Below are 15,933 nucleotides of genomic sequence, written 5' to 3'. Positions count from 1 at the left end.
TGATAAGATCCCGTTTTGGTCAATGTGTGAGCACATAGAAGGACTTAAATGGTCTTGAATATAGATTAATGTAGCCATTATTCTCGTGAACAGTTGGCAATATGCATGTGCAAGGTTTATGTATTTTGACCAATCAAATTGACTTCATGGCCCCTTGTTCAGAGAAAGACTCTCACTTGCGTATAAGACACCTGCATACACTTCTAGCAGTCTCTCCTCTAAAGGCATAATTTCTGAGAAGGACTGACTCTCGGGGGTGACACTGCCAGCACTTAGAGACTGAAGTTTTGATGGAACATTGAGCACAGGAGAGTTCACACACTGAATATACTGTGAAACTAGCACCCAAGTTAAATATTTTTACCGAAGACCTAGCGTCTTTCTAGTGTTGCCTTTCAGTCACTGCCTCAGGCCAGCTGTCCTGTCTCGTCCCCGTGGGCAGCTACTCTGGGACTCTCACTGTCCTGATTATTTCTGCCAGGCACACTTTTACCCTTCTTGGAATATGGACTCATTGATCCAAACAGTAGTCCTCTGAAAAACTACTGTTATTTTCCCCATACTTGAGAAGAAGATCAAGACAGCATGCATGCCTGCGTGCATGCTAAGTTGGTTCAGTCGTGACTGACTCTCGTGACCCACGGACTGTAGCCCACGAAGCTCCTCTGTCCATGGGATTTTCAAGAAAGAATACTGGAGTGGGTTGCCATGTCCTTCTCCTTAGTGTTTGTGATATTTTTCAGGGTCACCCTGCTATGAAATAGCAGAGCTGCAATTCCAAGGTTTTGAAACTTGGAGAACTCTCCCTTCACTTGTGCTGTCTTCCAGTGATTTCCACTGAGAGAAACGTTGAAGCTAGAAAGCATCACAGAACACAGGTCCTGTGTTGGAGGCAGTGAAGATATTGTGTAAGGGAGTGGATTGTCCAGTAAAGCAGGGCTGAGGAGGAGGTGGGAGGAAGAGTAACAGGTGTCAGGATCAGCCTCTCGGCACCTCATGTTGGCAACTTCCCTGGAGGGGATGAGTCCTCCCCCCACATACTGACACCAACCGTTCTTTGCTGACTGGGTATAAACTAGTTATACTTGTGACTTCAGGACTAATCATTTACCACAGTTTCAGAGACTCCTTTCTACCTGTTTTTTTTTGGGGGGTGGAGGCCGGGCTGCACTCCACAGCTTGCAGAATCTTAGTTCCCTGACCAGGTATCCATGGTACCTGAGCTTCTCACAGTGGAAGCACGGAGTCCTAACCACTGCACTGCCAGGGAATTCCAGGAATTTCATCTTTTGAGAATCATTTCCTGAAAAGTGGTAGGACTATTCTGTAGTATAAATGGACAAATGCTATTCCACAAGAGGTATAGACGAAATAAGTATTTAGGTTTTCATTATGAAAAAATAGACAAAATAAGTATGTAGGTTTTCAGAATGAAAAAACAAATTTACGTTCATAAGAATTTAATAAATAAAAGAAATTACAATATTAAGGAAATGAACATATTTTCTAAATTTCATTACAATGTAGACAACCATTTTTATATGAAAATGTAAATATGATCAGATAAAAGAATAAATAAAATAAATACATAAATAAAGACAAATAACATCAGGGCAGTCATGACTTATGGACTGATTCCCATGCAGCTGAATACTTTTTATATCTACTTGCTTATTGCTACTAGACAGTACTATTGATTGAATTCGAGAAACACTGTGGCTAAAGCAGAAATCAGAGTCTTCTGAAATGAACACAGGTGAGTGTGCAAGGCGGATGTGGCATCTTAGTCAGTGAGAGTCATGTCAAGGTGAGTTCTGGTCTCCATCCATCACTCTTAACCTTTCTTGCAAGCTGGTTGATGAAGAGAAGGATCTCATGATTTCCAGTCTGACGATTTCCCAGGCACAGGCGCTGTATTCCTTCTCTCGCAGGTAGACATGGATGCCCTGGAAGTACCTCTTCACGGCCAGCGTGGGGCCCGTCCTTCCCAGGGCAGAGTCTTCCTCTCCCATCACCTGCCCCAGGCAGGCATCCAGGTCGTCCAGCTGCTGATGGAGTCCCGTGCGGAGCTGCTCCAGGAGGGTGGTGTCCCAGGCAGCAGAGGAGCGCTCTGTGTGGAAGAGGCTGAAGCTCTGCTGGAGCATCTCGTGGAGCACAGAGATGGCCTGGGCCTCCTGCAGCTGGCCGCCCTCCACCATCTCCTGGGGGAAAGCGAAGTCCATTCTGTCCTGCAGACAGAAGCGAGGGGAGAGTCTCCTCATTTGGCCCAGGAGCCAGAGGGTCTTCCTGCCAACCAGCGCGTGGTTCTGAGACAGGTCACAGCCCAGGGATCCTCCTGGGCCGTAGCTGACCAGCACCAGGGCCATCAGTAGAGAGAGCACGAAGGCCATGGGGAAGATGAGGCTGCTGCTGCTGGCCTGACTGCGATGGTTTCTGGTGGAACCTTGAGGTAGGTTCTCTGATGCCATGCTTTCTAAGCAAGGCCATTAAATAGGGAACATGGTAGTTTTCATTTTCTAATTGTTTCTGTACACTTTTACTTCCTTTTTTGGTTTTCTGTTATGTATTTTCAATACAGTCAAAGGAATGTTTTCTATCTAGACTATTAATTTTGTCTTCTCCTAGTAACTTCAGATGTGCCCATCCAAATGGATATTTCTCAATCAAATTAGAAAGGTCTTTGTCTTAAGTGAGAATCGATGTGCATTTGAATTTACACATGTTATTGCCTTGTCTCTCATGCATAAATGTTGCTCTCCTGTCTTCCATGAACATATTTTTGGCTTGATCTTAGGCTCCATTTTTTCTGTCCTACTTTACATAGGAAGCCAGGCTCTGTCAGCTCTATGGTTTTCACATTTATAAGGGATTCTACCAGATCGCTCTGGTAGTTAAGCTCTTTAAAAGAAAGGATGGGTTTTCTTTAGTGTTTGATGTAGAGAGGAGGCTGATTATTGTCAGTCCATGTACTCCTCCCACACTTCTCTTCCTTCTAGAACACATTGCTGCAGATCCCTGCCCTTCAGGGAACCACGAGGGCAGGTCTATTACAGACGTCACCCTTTCTTTCCACCATTTTCTCACTGGAGAACAGTCGTCCTCCACAGACTGGGCCAGCACCCCCACCAGAATCCTGGTTCTTCTCAGGGAACATGGGAGAGGAGACTCTCATTCCAGGATAATTGTATTTCCCCAGCAGCACCTCACTCACAAGGGAGAGATCACATGGAGCCACAGCCTGTCCTCGGGAGTGACAGAGTCCCTTGATCACATGCTGGGCTCTTTCCCTGAGGGCAGGCTCATGACATCCTGTGGACAAGAATCTCCTTTCTGTGGAGGGCTTATTTATTTGTTGGGAAAATAAATTGTCTTCCTAAAAGCCCACCCTCTCCCCTGGAGTGGTTGTGTGAAGGACCCTAGTTCTCCGTGGTGACCTTCGTTTCTCCTGACCTGTTTCCCCAGGTGTCCAAAGTGTCAGCAGTGCTCAGAAGCTGAGAGCAAAAGTGTGCTTGTGCAAGTGATGGAGGAGTTTCCAACTGCAATTATTTTACTTGTAGTAGATAAATAATATTTACTTTGCCAGGTATAGTTGCTATTATTCAGCTCTTACTTAAACTCTTCAACACTTGTTCTTCTCAGAGTTTCTGAGCTGGAGGAAAGAGATTCAGTGATGCTGTTGTCTCTCACTGGAAGCTTCTGTCACAGAACCTAAGGAGTTTCAGCCATTTCTTCGGGCAGTTGATTCTACCAGGCATCTCTGTTCCTCTGTTTCCTTCTCCTCTGAGATTGCAGGGCAGTGAGACCCAGGTTACTAGATCAGGAGAAATAGCCTTCTTTCCTTTACTTGCGTGTAATTTTTCATTTAAACTTTTTCTATACACTTAGTGACTAATTGGACAATGTTGGTATTCCTGCTCCTGCTCTGGTTCTATTTCATGATGAGACAAGAACAATAAAGGGAAGTAAAGAAAGCCAGAGGGACCGCATCTCTATCACTTTCAAGGCGTTAGATTACTTTGTTTCTCTTTGCAACTTTCCTCGAAAGTAAAATTCCACAGTTGTTTTTGTGGGCAACTAGAAAACAAGGGTCCGTCTCAATGTCGTGAATATGGAAGAAGGGAAGTGGTTTTCCCCTGGCGTAATGAGGTATTCTGAGTTAGCAAACTGCAGTGCGGCACGCCTGGGGAGTAGGCTGTGGCAGAGGGGGAGGATGAGGCCAATATGAACAACAGAAAGCCTGGGACAGGGCTGCTTCTTACAGAAGCTCACTGAAGGCCAAGTCCTGAGTCAGTTGACTGCCTTCAGCTTTGGAAGACCAGCTAGCTGATTTTCCTTTCCTTTAATCCACATGTGATCAGTATAAGGGGAGAAGGAAGAGAGACGGGCAATCAGAACCCCACTTGCTAAAACACAAACCCTCTCTGGCAGGGTTTAGGAGACCAGTCTTGCCTAGCTTCTGTGTAGTTGATAAATCCACCTGGGCAATGAGAAGATGCTTTGAAAAAACTAGAATGAAAGGGAATGAAATGATTCCAAAAGATACTGATCTTAATGTGGGTGACAGTAAACTTATGATATTAAAAGTAAGAGCTGCATTTTATTGATTGCTAACCCTAATGATCTCCCTAATATTCCAGTTTGGGATACGATGACATTGATGGGTTGGGTTTCTGCAGGTGTTTTAAGAATTTTAAAAATATTTATTTTATGTGTTAATTTGGCTGGGCCAGGTCGTAGTTGAAGCATGCTGGGTCTTGCATCTTCCTTGCTTCATGCAGGATCTTTACTTGGGCCATGGGAAGTCTTGCTTGCCATATGCAGGATCTAGTTTCCTGACCAGAGATTCAACTCAGGCTCCCTGCTTTGGGAGCATGGGTCCTGGCCACTGGAGCATCAGGGAAGTCTCGAGGGGTAGGGTTTCAATATATGAATTTGGGGAACACACACACATTCAGTCTGTAACATGGTAATGAGGAGATACCAAGGTATTGTGTTTATGGCAAGGATTCATTAGGATATATTTCATTCTTGGTATTTATTTGAGGAGAAAGAACACATTCCTTGATGCTGCCCTCACTTTTTATGGCACATCCATCCCAAATTGATTACTAATTAAATGTTCCAAGACTACTGTGACCCTAATTACCAAGGACCTACCAGGCTTCCCTGGTGGCTCAGATGGTAAAGAATCTGCCTTCAATGCAGGAGACCAAGGTTCAATCCCTGAGTCGGGAAGATCCGCTGGAGAAGGAAATGGTAACCCACTGCAGGATTCTTGCTTGGAGAATTCCATGGGCAGAGGAGCCTGATGAGCTACAGTTCATGGGGTTGCAAAGAGTTGGACATGACTGAGCAACTGACACTTCCGCCAGACAAATCCCACAGACTCTCAGTGTTCATCAAAAATGACAGTGACAACAACTCCAAATTACTTAGCCTCTGTAAGGGACTCACTTAGTCCCTCCGACATAGTTGAAACTGAGTTAATATTCTCCTTCCCAAGAGCCCCTGCTAAGACTTTATTTGAAGAAAATAATCTAAGAATGAATTCGCACATCTGGATTTCAAAACCTAATATGTCAGGTTCCAAACTCCCTATCCACATCATAAACACCTGAGCACACTGCATGTACTAACTCTCACTTATTTCCCTACTTTACTTCTAACACAAGATGTTCCTCTGTTGTTTCATATCTCGATGTTACAAATCTCTTATTTCCATTAGTTAACTTCTATCTCCAAATTCTAGATAAGCTGAGCGATTTACAAAGTATCCTGATTATTTTGTACAGTAAACAAAATTAAATGTTCAAGTGGTAGTTATTACTGAGAGTCTAAATGTGATTGACAAAACTAATAATTATAAAACAATCATATTTAACTGCAAGATGACTCATATAGATTGTTAAGTGATCCTCACCATAAAATTGAGATACGTGATGGACAAGATCCTTGAGAGTTATGACCCCCTGCATGAGATTGGATTAGAAACATTTCAGTGAATCCTGTATAGAAAACCCCAAGCTGACGGTACTTGTGGATATAGGTAAAGCATACTTAATGCTACCAAATTACATGAATGAGGGAAACGACTGGAAGAATACAAGACGACGCATGCTAACGGGTGAATTGTGAGGGATGGAGCAGAGCATCCCCTTGGCCATCAGCAGGGAAACCAGGAGTCCAGAAAGTCAGCACTTGCCCTGGGCCTCAGGGAAACAGCTCAGGTCCTGCCCTGAGCTAAGCCGCCCTCCAAGCTCCTTTCGCTGCGCCCCAACGGCCGCGAGGGGGCGCCCGATCTCTCAGGAACTGACAGACCGGCGCCGCAAACCCAGCTGGACCCGCCTCCAGGTACAGAGCGGCCAACTCGGGCGGCGGATCCACGGGGAGAACTCGGGGGTCGCCCTCGGAGGGAGCCGCCGGAGCCCAGGGAGCGCCTGGGGCCGCGCGAGCAGAGAGGAAAGTTCTTTTTCGGGCCCGACTGCCCAGGGCAGCTTTGCCGCTGCTTCTGTCAGAGCCTTTGATGTCTGCACCTGCCCTTGTATCCACCCTCCCCTTCCTGGGAGAAGATTTTACCCAGAGCGATTTACACCGGTGACCGTTTATGCTGCGATTGATGGCTGGAAATCAGAGCATGTTGTGGTATGTTTTCAGATTTAGGACTGTTTCTGAGGGAAAGGACTAATTCGGGGATAATGGGAAAGGCATCTCCAGTCCGGACAGAAATCTACTGGATATTGGGACCCTCCAGTGGGAAGACCTGGGGACAAGATTGAAAATTAAAGGAGCCCCAGGGAAAAGAGAAAATTATTTCATTCAATATTAATATAAATGTGAATATAAAAGGTTAATTTCTGCTGTACTGTTGTTTGAAAACTCTTTTAAAATGTATGTCTTAAAGTCCCATCAAGTTGAAATATTTTCCTTATGCCACAACAGTACTTTTCAGTTCCTGCATTTAAGGGAAGCAAAATCATCAGTAATCTTTGCAAATTGCTACTTTGTATATATCTTCTCTCTCTTCAACTGAGCAAATGCCATATTTGACAAACTTCAGTTCAGTCCAGTTCAGTTGCTCAGTCCCGTCTGACTCTTTGCGACCCCATGGACTGCGGCAAACCAGGCCTCCCTGTCTATCACCAGCTCCCAGAGTTTACTCAAACTCATGCCCATTGAGTCAGTGATGCCATCCAACCATCTCATGCTCTGTCGTATCCTTCTCCTCCTGCCTTTCATCTTTCCCAGCATCAGGGTCTTTTCAAATGAGTCAGTTCTTCGTATCAGGTGGCCAAAGTATTGTGCTTTCAGCTTCAGCATCAGTCCTTCCAGGGAATATTCAGGACTGATTTCCTTTAGGATGGACTGATTGGATCTCCTTGCAGTCCAAGAGAATCTTGAGAGTCTTCTCCAACAACACAGTTCAAAAGCATCAATTCTTTGGCGCTCAGCTTTCCTTGTAGTCCAACTCTCGCATGCATACATGACCACTGGAAAAAGCATAGCCTTGACTAGATGGACCTTCGTTGGCAAAGGAATGTCTCTGCTTCTTAATATGCTGTCTAGGTTGGTCATAACTTTTCATCCAAGGAGTAAGCATCTTTTAATTTCATGGCTGCACTCACCGTCTGCAGTGATTTTGGAGCCCCAAAAATAAAGTCTGACACTGTTTCCACTGTTTCTCCATCTATTTGCCATGAAGTGATGGGACTGGATGCCATGATCTTTGTTTTCTGAATGTTGAGTTTTAAGCCAACTTTTTCACTCTCCTCTTTCACTTTCATGCAGAGGCTCTTTAGTTCTTCTTCACTTTCTGCCACAAGGGTGGTATCATCTGCATATCCGAGGTTAGATCTGCTGGATATATCTCCCAGCAATCTGGATTCCAGCTTGTGCTTCATCCAGCCCAGCATTTCTTAGGATGTACTCTGCATATAAGTTAAATAAGCAGTGAGAGTATATAGCCTTGACTTACTCCTTTTCTATTTGGAACCAGTCTGTTGTTCCAGGTCCACTTCTAACTGTTGCTTCCTGACCTGCATACAGATTTCTCAGGAGGCAGGTCAGGTGGTCTGGTATTCCCATCTCTTTCAGAATTTTCCACAGTTTATTGTGATCCACACAGTCAAAGGCTTTGGCACAGTCAATAAAGCAGAAATAGATGTTTCTCTGGAACTCTCTTGCTTTTTCGATGATCCAGCAGATGTTGGCAATTTGACAAACTTATGACCCAGTAACTACCTTACATAACCAATCTCAATTTATAAAATCCTTTTTTCTTCTCATTTCTTTGAACCAACGGTTATCTATTAAACATTCACGTTTTTGTGTAGTCAGTTTTTCATTGGAGAATTTCATCAACTTTTTCAAAACGTCAGGTCATGTGGATAAGTTGCTTAGAAACCTGCAATCTAAATGCTTTTGATTTCAGCATCATGTGTGCTCAGTAGGTACCAACTGTGAAATAGGCAGTTGGGTATATGATTCCAGCATGCATCTTTGGAAGATCTCAGCATCAAGACATATTTTTAAAGCCCTGATAATTAGAGTAGGTCATGGCCTACTTTATGAGTTTGAATGGAAAACAGTTCTGAGCCTTGAACACAGGGAAACCACAAGTGGCTTTGTCACAAGTGAAACTCAGACTGGATACCAGCCAGATGGCAGGAGGGCAGTGTGAGTGTGGAGCCTGGGATCCAGTGGAGGACCTTGAAATCTGTGTGTCTTCTAGCTGGAGATCACGGAGTTTGCACAGAAATGAATAATGAACTTCTTTACATGAGTCAAGTGACAATGGAAGAGCAATGGGTGCATTGTGTATGGATCAGAAATTCACAGAAGAAACCTGCATTTCCCATGAATATGATGGGGAAAGGCTGTCACCTATTCTAGCGTACTGGTCTTAAAACTAAAGTCTCAACTCCACAGCTCTTCTCAACTCTACACTGTGATGCTGGGGCTCCAGTTCCTTCCAGCACATTTCTCCTTTGCCTGCAGATTGTTTTTCTTTCAGAGTTCTCCCGAACCAATTGCAAGAGGTGGACCAGAAGGCTGGAGTATGACTGATGACAACCACCATCAATTAGGAAAAGGAAAATTAATGGTTGCTTCTAGATGCTCTGTGTCACCAGTCAGATTGGCAAAACCTAAAAAGGATGATAAGATCCCGTTTTGGTCAATGTGTGAGCACATAGAAGGACTTAAATGGTCTTGAATATAGATTAATGTAGCCATTATTCTCGTGAACAGTTGGCAATATGCATGTGCAAGGTTTATGTATTTTGACCAATCAAATTGACTTCATGGCCCCTTGTTCAGAGAAAGACTCTCACTTGCGTATAAGACACCTGCATACACTTCTAGCAGTCTCTCCTCTAAAGGCATATTTTCTGAGAAGGACTGACTCTCGGGGGTGACACTGCCAGCACTTAGAGACTGAAGTTTTGATGGAACATTGAGCACAGGAGAGTTCACACACTAAATATACTGTGAAACTAGCACCCAAGTTAAATATTTTTACCGAAGACCTAGCGTCTTTCTAGTGTTGCCTTTCAGTCACTGCCTCAGGCCAGCTGTCCTGTCTCGTCCCCGTGGGCAGCTACTCTGGACTCTCACTGTCCTGATTATTTCTGCCAGGCACACTTTTATCCTTCTTGGAATATGGACTCATTGATCCAAACAGTAGTCCTCTGAAAAACTACTGTTATTTTCCCCATACTTGAGAAGAAGATCAAGACAGCATGCATGCCTGCGTGCATGCTAAGTTGGTTCAGTCGTGACTGACTCTTGTGACCCATGGACTGTAGCCCACGAAGCTCCTCTGTCCATGGGATTTTCAAGAAAGAATACTGGAGTTGATTGCCATGTCCTTCTCCTTGGTGTTTGTGATATTTTTCAGGGTCACCCTGCTGTGAAATAGCAGAGCTGCAATTCCAAGGTTTTGAAACTTGGAGAACTCTCCCTTCACTTGTGCTATATTCCAGTGATTTCCACTGAGAGAAACGTTGAAGCTAGAAAGCATCACAGAACACAGGTTCTGTGTTGGAGGCAGTGAAGATATTGTGTAAGGGAGTGGATTGTCCAGTAAAGCAGGGCTGAGGAGGAGGTGGGAGGGAGAGTAACAGGTGTCAGGATCAGCCTCTCGGCACCTCATGTTGGCAACTTCCCTGGAGGGGAGGAGTCCTCCCCCCACATACTGACACCAACCTTTCTTTGCTGACTGGGTATAAACTAGTTATACTTGTGACTTCAGGACTAATCATTTACCACAGTTTCAGAGACTCCTTTCTACCTGTTTTCTTTGGGGGATGGAGGCGGGGCTGCACTCCACAGCTTGCAGAATCTTAGTTCCCTGACCAGGTATCCATGGTACCTGAGCTTCTCACAGTGGAAGCACGGAGTCCTAACCACTGCACTGCCAGGGAATTCCAGGAATTCCATCTTTTGAGAATCATTTCCTGAAAAGTGGTAGGACTATTCTGTAGTATAAATGGACAAATGCTATTCCACAAGAGGTATAGACGAAAGAAGTATTTAGGTTTTCATCATGAAACAATAGACAAAATAAGTATGTAGGTTTTCAGAATGAAAAAACAAATTTACGTTCATAAGAATTTAATAAATAAAAGAAATTACAATATTAAGGAAATGAACATATTTTCTAAATTTCATTACAATGTAGACAACCATTTTTATATGAAAATGTAAATATGATCAGATAAAAGAATAAATAAAATAAATACATAAATAAAGACAAATAACATCAGGGCAGTCATGACTTATGGACTGATTCCCATGCAGCTGAATACTTTTTATATCTACTTGCTTATTGCTACTAGACAGTACTATTGATTGAATTCAAGAAACACTGTGGCTAAAGCAGAAATCAGAGTCTTCTGAAATGAACACAGGTGAGCGTGCAAGGCGGATGTGGCATCTTAGTCAGTGAGAGTCATGTCAAGGTGAGTTCTGGTCTCCATCCATCACTCTTAACCTTTCTTGCAAGCTGGTTGATGAAGAGAAGGCTCTCATGATTTCCAGTCTGACGATTTCCCAGGCACAGGCGCTGTATTCCTTCTCTTGCAGGTAGACATGGATGCCCTGGAAGTACCTCTTCACGGCCAGCGTGGGGCCCGTCCTTCCCAGGGCAGAGTCTTCCTCTCCCATCACCTGCCCCAGGCAGGCATCCAGGTCGTCCAGCTGCTGATGGAGTCCCGTGCGGAGCTGCTCCAGGAGGGTGGTGTCCCAGGCAGCAGAGGAGCGCTCTGTGTGGAAGAGGTTGAAGCTCTGCTGGAGCATCTCGTGGAGCACAGAGATGGCCTGGGCCTCCTGCAGCTGGCCGCCCTCCACCATCTCCTGGGGGAAAGTGAAGTCCATTCTGTCCTGCAGACAGAAGCGAGGGGAGAGTCTCCTCATTTGGCCCAGGAGCCTGAGGGTCTTCCTGCCAACCAGCGCGTGGTTCTGAGACAGGTCACAGCCCAGGGATCCTCCTGGGCCGTAGCTGACCAGCACCAGGGCCATCAGTAGAGAGAGCACGAAGGCCATGGCGAGGATGAGGCTGCTGCTGCTGGCCTGACTGCGATGGTGTCTGGTGGAACCTTGAGGTAGGTTCTCTGATGCCATGCTTTCTAAGCAAGGCCATTAAATAGGGAACATGGTAGTTTTCATTTTCTAGTCATTTCTATACACTTTTACTTCCTTTTTTGATTTTCATTTATGTATTCACAGTATGATCAAAGAAAATGTCATCGATTTAAACTATTAATTTTATCTATTTTCCAATAGGTTCAAATGTACCCGTCAAATGGATATTCGTCAATAAAATGAGAATGTTTTTATTATTAAGCACTCTTGCTTAAGCTGTTCAACACTTTTTTCCTCAGAGTTTCTGAGCTGGATGAAGGAGATTTAGTGATGGTGTTGTCTCTCACTGGAAGTTTATGTCACACAGTCTAGTGAATTTCAGTCATTCATTCGGGCAGTTGATTCCACTGGGCATTGCTGTTCCTCTGTGTATTCTTCCCTCTGAGAATTCAGATGCTGGGAGCCAGCCCACTCGATCAGGGGGAAATAGCATTCTTTCCTTTACTTGAGTGTAGTTTTTCACTTAGAGTTTCTGCAGTCATTTAGGGACTTGTTGGTCAGGATTCGTCTTGCTGCCCCTGCCCCGGTTCTAATTCAAGCTGAGGTAAGAACAATAAAGCGAAGTAAAGAAGGCAGAGGGGCTGTCTCTCTATCATTTTTAAGACTTTAGTTTTTTTGTTGTTGTTTCCCTTTGCCACTTTCCTGCAAAGTAAATTTCCTGGAAAGTAAAACAGTTGTTTTGTGGCCAAAAGCAAACTAATCTAAGTCTGAACGTCTAAACATGAACGAAGGGAAGTGGTTTTCCCCGACACAATGATGTATTCTGAGTTAGCAAACTTCAGTGCAGCACAGTTGGGGATGAGGCTGTGGCAGATGGGAAGCATGAGGCCAGTGTGAACAGCAGAAAGGCTGGGACATTGCTGCTTCTGACACAAGCTCAACGAAGGTTAAGTCCCGGGTCAAGCGACTGTCCTTTACTTTGCAAGATCAGCTACTTCATTTTTCTTTCAATTAATCCATGTAGGATTAGTTTCAAGAGAGAAGGAAGAAATCAAATCCACCACCTAACAAGAGATGGACAACTAGAATGCCAATTGCTGAAATACTAACCCTCTCTGGCAGTGTCTTGGAGACCAGCCTTGCTGAGCATCTGTCTAGGCAATAAATCCACTCATGCAATGAGAAGTTGCTTTGAAAAAAAACTGGATAGAAATGGAATTAAATGATTCCAAAACATCTTGATCTTAATCTAGGTAATAGTAATGATGATATTAAAAACGATACCTGAATTTTATTTCCTGCTACTAATGGACTAGCCGCTTTTCAAGTTCTTTAGAATTTTAACTGAATCCTCTCGTTAACTCTTAGGGTCACAGTTACTTATACTCCTGGAGAAAAATATAAATCTAGACAAATGAACTATTCCAATCATAGCAAAGATCAAGAACAAACCTTGGGGGCTTTGATATATCTGAACGATCCCACTGAAAAAAAAAAAAGAAGAGTGCAAATGAACATGACATTAAGGAGCCAATGAAATAAGTGATAGGATGAGAATGAGATGACAAAGACCCCTTGAATGAAGTCGCTCAGTCATGTCCGACTCTTTGCAATACTATGGACTGTAGCCTATCAGGCTCCTCTGTCCATGGGATTTTCCAGGCAAGAGTGCTGGAGTGGATTGCCATTTCCTTCTCCAGGGGATCGTCCCGACCCAGGGATCGAACCTGGGTCTTCTGCATTGCAGGCAGACACTTTACCATCTGAGCCAGCAGCAAAGCCCCAAAGACCCCTTGACCCATTTCAAATGCCAAAGGGTCACTATCTATTGTTTTGTAGGGCCAGAGGGTGTGGTCTGAAGTCAGCAGAACTAAGATCTAATCATAAATAGATAAAAATCACTATTAAGTAGTTGGAAGGGAATAGATTGTTCTGCCAGCTAAAAGAAAAGCAGGAGTTTGCTATTGTCTAGTGGTTAGGATCCAGCACTTTCACTGCTATGACCTGATTTCAACCCCCATTTGTGGAAGTCTGATCACACAAACCTCGCAGAAGGAAGTCTAATTTTTTATGAGTGGTTTCTTTAATGAAATATAGTAAAATAGTTATATTAACCCTATGAGAGGTGAGCCCTACTTTCTATGTATTTAACCTCTTGACCTTTCTTGTGAGCTTAAGAACAAAGAAAAAGCATCCAACAGTTTCTCGCCACATGAGCTCTGATGTTCCTCCTTCAGAATGACAATGAAAACATCTTTCAGGATCAGGTTCTGCAGAATGAAGTCACTACCCACTGCAGTCCCTGACCTCCAACACGCCCTGATAGGAGTTCAGGATGGAGATCAGGAACGAGGCACTCTGTGCTCTGGGGAAACTGACACAGCAGGTCAGCAGAGTTAGATAATTTCCAGAGGAAATTTATTTACCAAATTTTTACAACATCTCATGGGTAGAAATGCTCTGAAATCTTTCAGAGAGACATCTGTTCCTCCTGATTCTCAGCCACTTTCTCCCAAGATGTGAGTTTATCTGCACGTCACCCCTTCACCACAATCACATGCATACTGACCTTCCCTACATCAGTGGGGCAGTTTCTCAGAGCTGAGGAGAGGCTGTCCTCCAGCTTGTAGTCCTCAGCAAGTCCTCCCAATAAAATGAACTCTTGGGAGTCATGTTTTGGGGTTTCTGGGGTTTGTTTGTTTTATTTTTGGTTGACAAGGACCCCTTCCAGGAGACCTCCTCAGGTAACCCGCTGTTCTCACCTGCATTTCTCACCTCCAGTCCAGACGGCTCATCCTGCTGTCTCCTGATGGAGTCCACTGAGGAACCTCTACTCTATTTTCCAAATTCTGGTCAAGATGTGGGTGTTGAGGAGGCCTGTGTGAGACCAAGATGGAGGAACACGTGTGCTTCCTAGACAGAAACAGTGAAAAATGTTTTCCTTAGCAGGGAGAGACTGGCTTGAATTGTGAAATAAGCCCCAAAGTCTTGTAGAGTTATCTTTTTTTAAAAATTTCTAGCTCAACCTATCAAACATTATTAAGTAATACTATAGAATTGACATGAAAAGGTTATTTAGAAAATAATTTGTCAATGAAATGATATTTTTAGCAGTAATATCAGCATGTTTTTTACTTGTTTAGCACCCTAATCCTCAAGAAGGTTTCCAAACCTCTCAATGTACTTTACATGTTCTCTGAGGGGCTTCCATGGGGGCTCAGTGGTAGGTAGTCCACCTGCCAATCGGACCACATGTGGTCCTAGAGGAAGCCACGGGCTGCAGACCAGCTGAGCCCGGGTGCCGCAACTACTGAGCCTGGGCTCTAGACCCCGGACCACCAGTGCCAAAGCCAAGTGCACGAGAGCCTGTGCTCCCCAACTAGAGAAGCTACCAGAGTGAGGAGCCTGTGCACCCCAACTAGAGAGGACCCAGCTTTGCCACAACTAGAGAAAAGGCCGTGCGGCAATGAAGACCCAGCACAGAGAATAATGAATAAATAAATAAAATTATTTTAAAAATCCCTGTGACTTTACATATAGCTACTGACTGCTATATGTCCCAACTGGAAAGAAGAGAAAGATGATTGATCCATCAATGTCCTGAAGATTGCCTACATTAAATACATGAATTTCCACAAAGATCTTTGTTTCTTTGAGAAATTGTATTCTTCCAGTGTGCACGTTACTAACATATGTCCTGCGAAGAAAGCTCTGTCCCACTGTTGCTAAATGTATTAAAAGTCCTGCCTGTGTTCCTTCTATTCAGTCTTGTTTGATTTTGTCTCTCAAAGATGCAAAGACACCATGATGGAATTTAAGAACTTCCTTGGATTGCACTGTCCCCAGGCAACTCTTGCCCTGCTCTGTGATAACTTGCTGGGTCCTAGGGAAGAAGCAATCTGCATGAGGGAGTGACCCTCGTGCCTTCCAGGACTCTGCAGGCTGCTGTGGTGTGAACCTCACCCGTGCTGGGGACACAGCTAGAGGCCAGGCATTCGTGCTCTGTCTCCGTGCCCTCAGCATCCACTTCAGTCTTCTCATTCTCTGAAAAGGAGTGTTGTGGAGAAACACTTGCCTCAGTGTGTTTCATCTGTGTTGTTCCGTGTCCTGAGGACCCGCTGCTGCTCCAGCGAACAATTAAACATCTTTGTTCTCCTTCCAAGTTCTCAAGCTGCTGCTGACTTTCAACTCCAAGTTTCCGGTGCTTTGGGCTTTTTGAGCAACTGAGATTCCTGAACGAGGTGAGTTCCTCCTAGTGCAATCAGCAAGGGCGAGAGCCCAGGTAGACGCCCAGAGGAGCCCCTGGAGTCTCCACCATTGTTCACTGGGGGGCGGGGTTCCCTCTATGTACTG

At 44.4% G+C, this 15,933-nt stretch overlaps 2 protein-coding genes across 2 annotated transcripts; both read right to left on the bottom strand.

Moving 5' to 3' along the window:
• Window positions 1-1,802: 1,802 nt before the first annotated feature.
• On the bottom strand, window positions 1,803-2,390 carry LOC133048529 (interferon omega-1-like). Its single transcript, XM_061132227.1, has one exon. The coding sequence runs from the start codon at window positions 2,388-2,390 to the stop codon at window positions 1,803-1,805; it is 588 nt and encodes a 195-aa protein (XP_060988210.1).
• An 8,563-nt stretch (window positions 2,391-10,953) lies between these two features.
• On the bottom strand, window positions 10,954-11,541 carry LOC133048522 (interferon omega-1-like). Its single transcript, XM_061132219.1, has one exon. It carries the CDS (start codon window positions 11,539-11,541, stop codon window positions 10,954-10,956), a length of 588 nt encoding a protein of 195 aa, XP_060988202.1.
• Between the last annotated feature and the right edge of the window lie 4,392 nt (window positions 11,542-15,933).

The sequence above is a fragment of the Dama dama genome, chromosome 29 (genome assembly GCF_033118175.1).
Source record: "Dama dama isolate Ldn47 chromosome 29, ASM3311817v1, whole genome shotgun sequence".
In the NCBI taxonomy this organism is placed as follows: Eukaryota; Metazoa; Chordata; class Mammalia; order Artiodactyla; family Cervidae; genus Dama; species Dama dama.
This window is presented reverse-complemented; position numbering and strand designations above follow the sequence as displayed.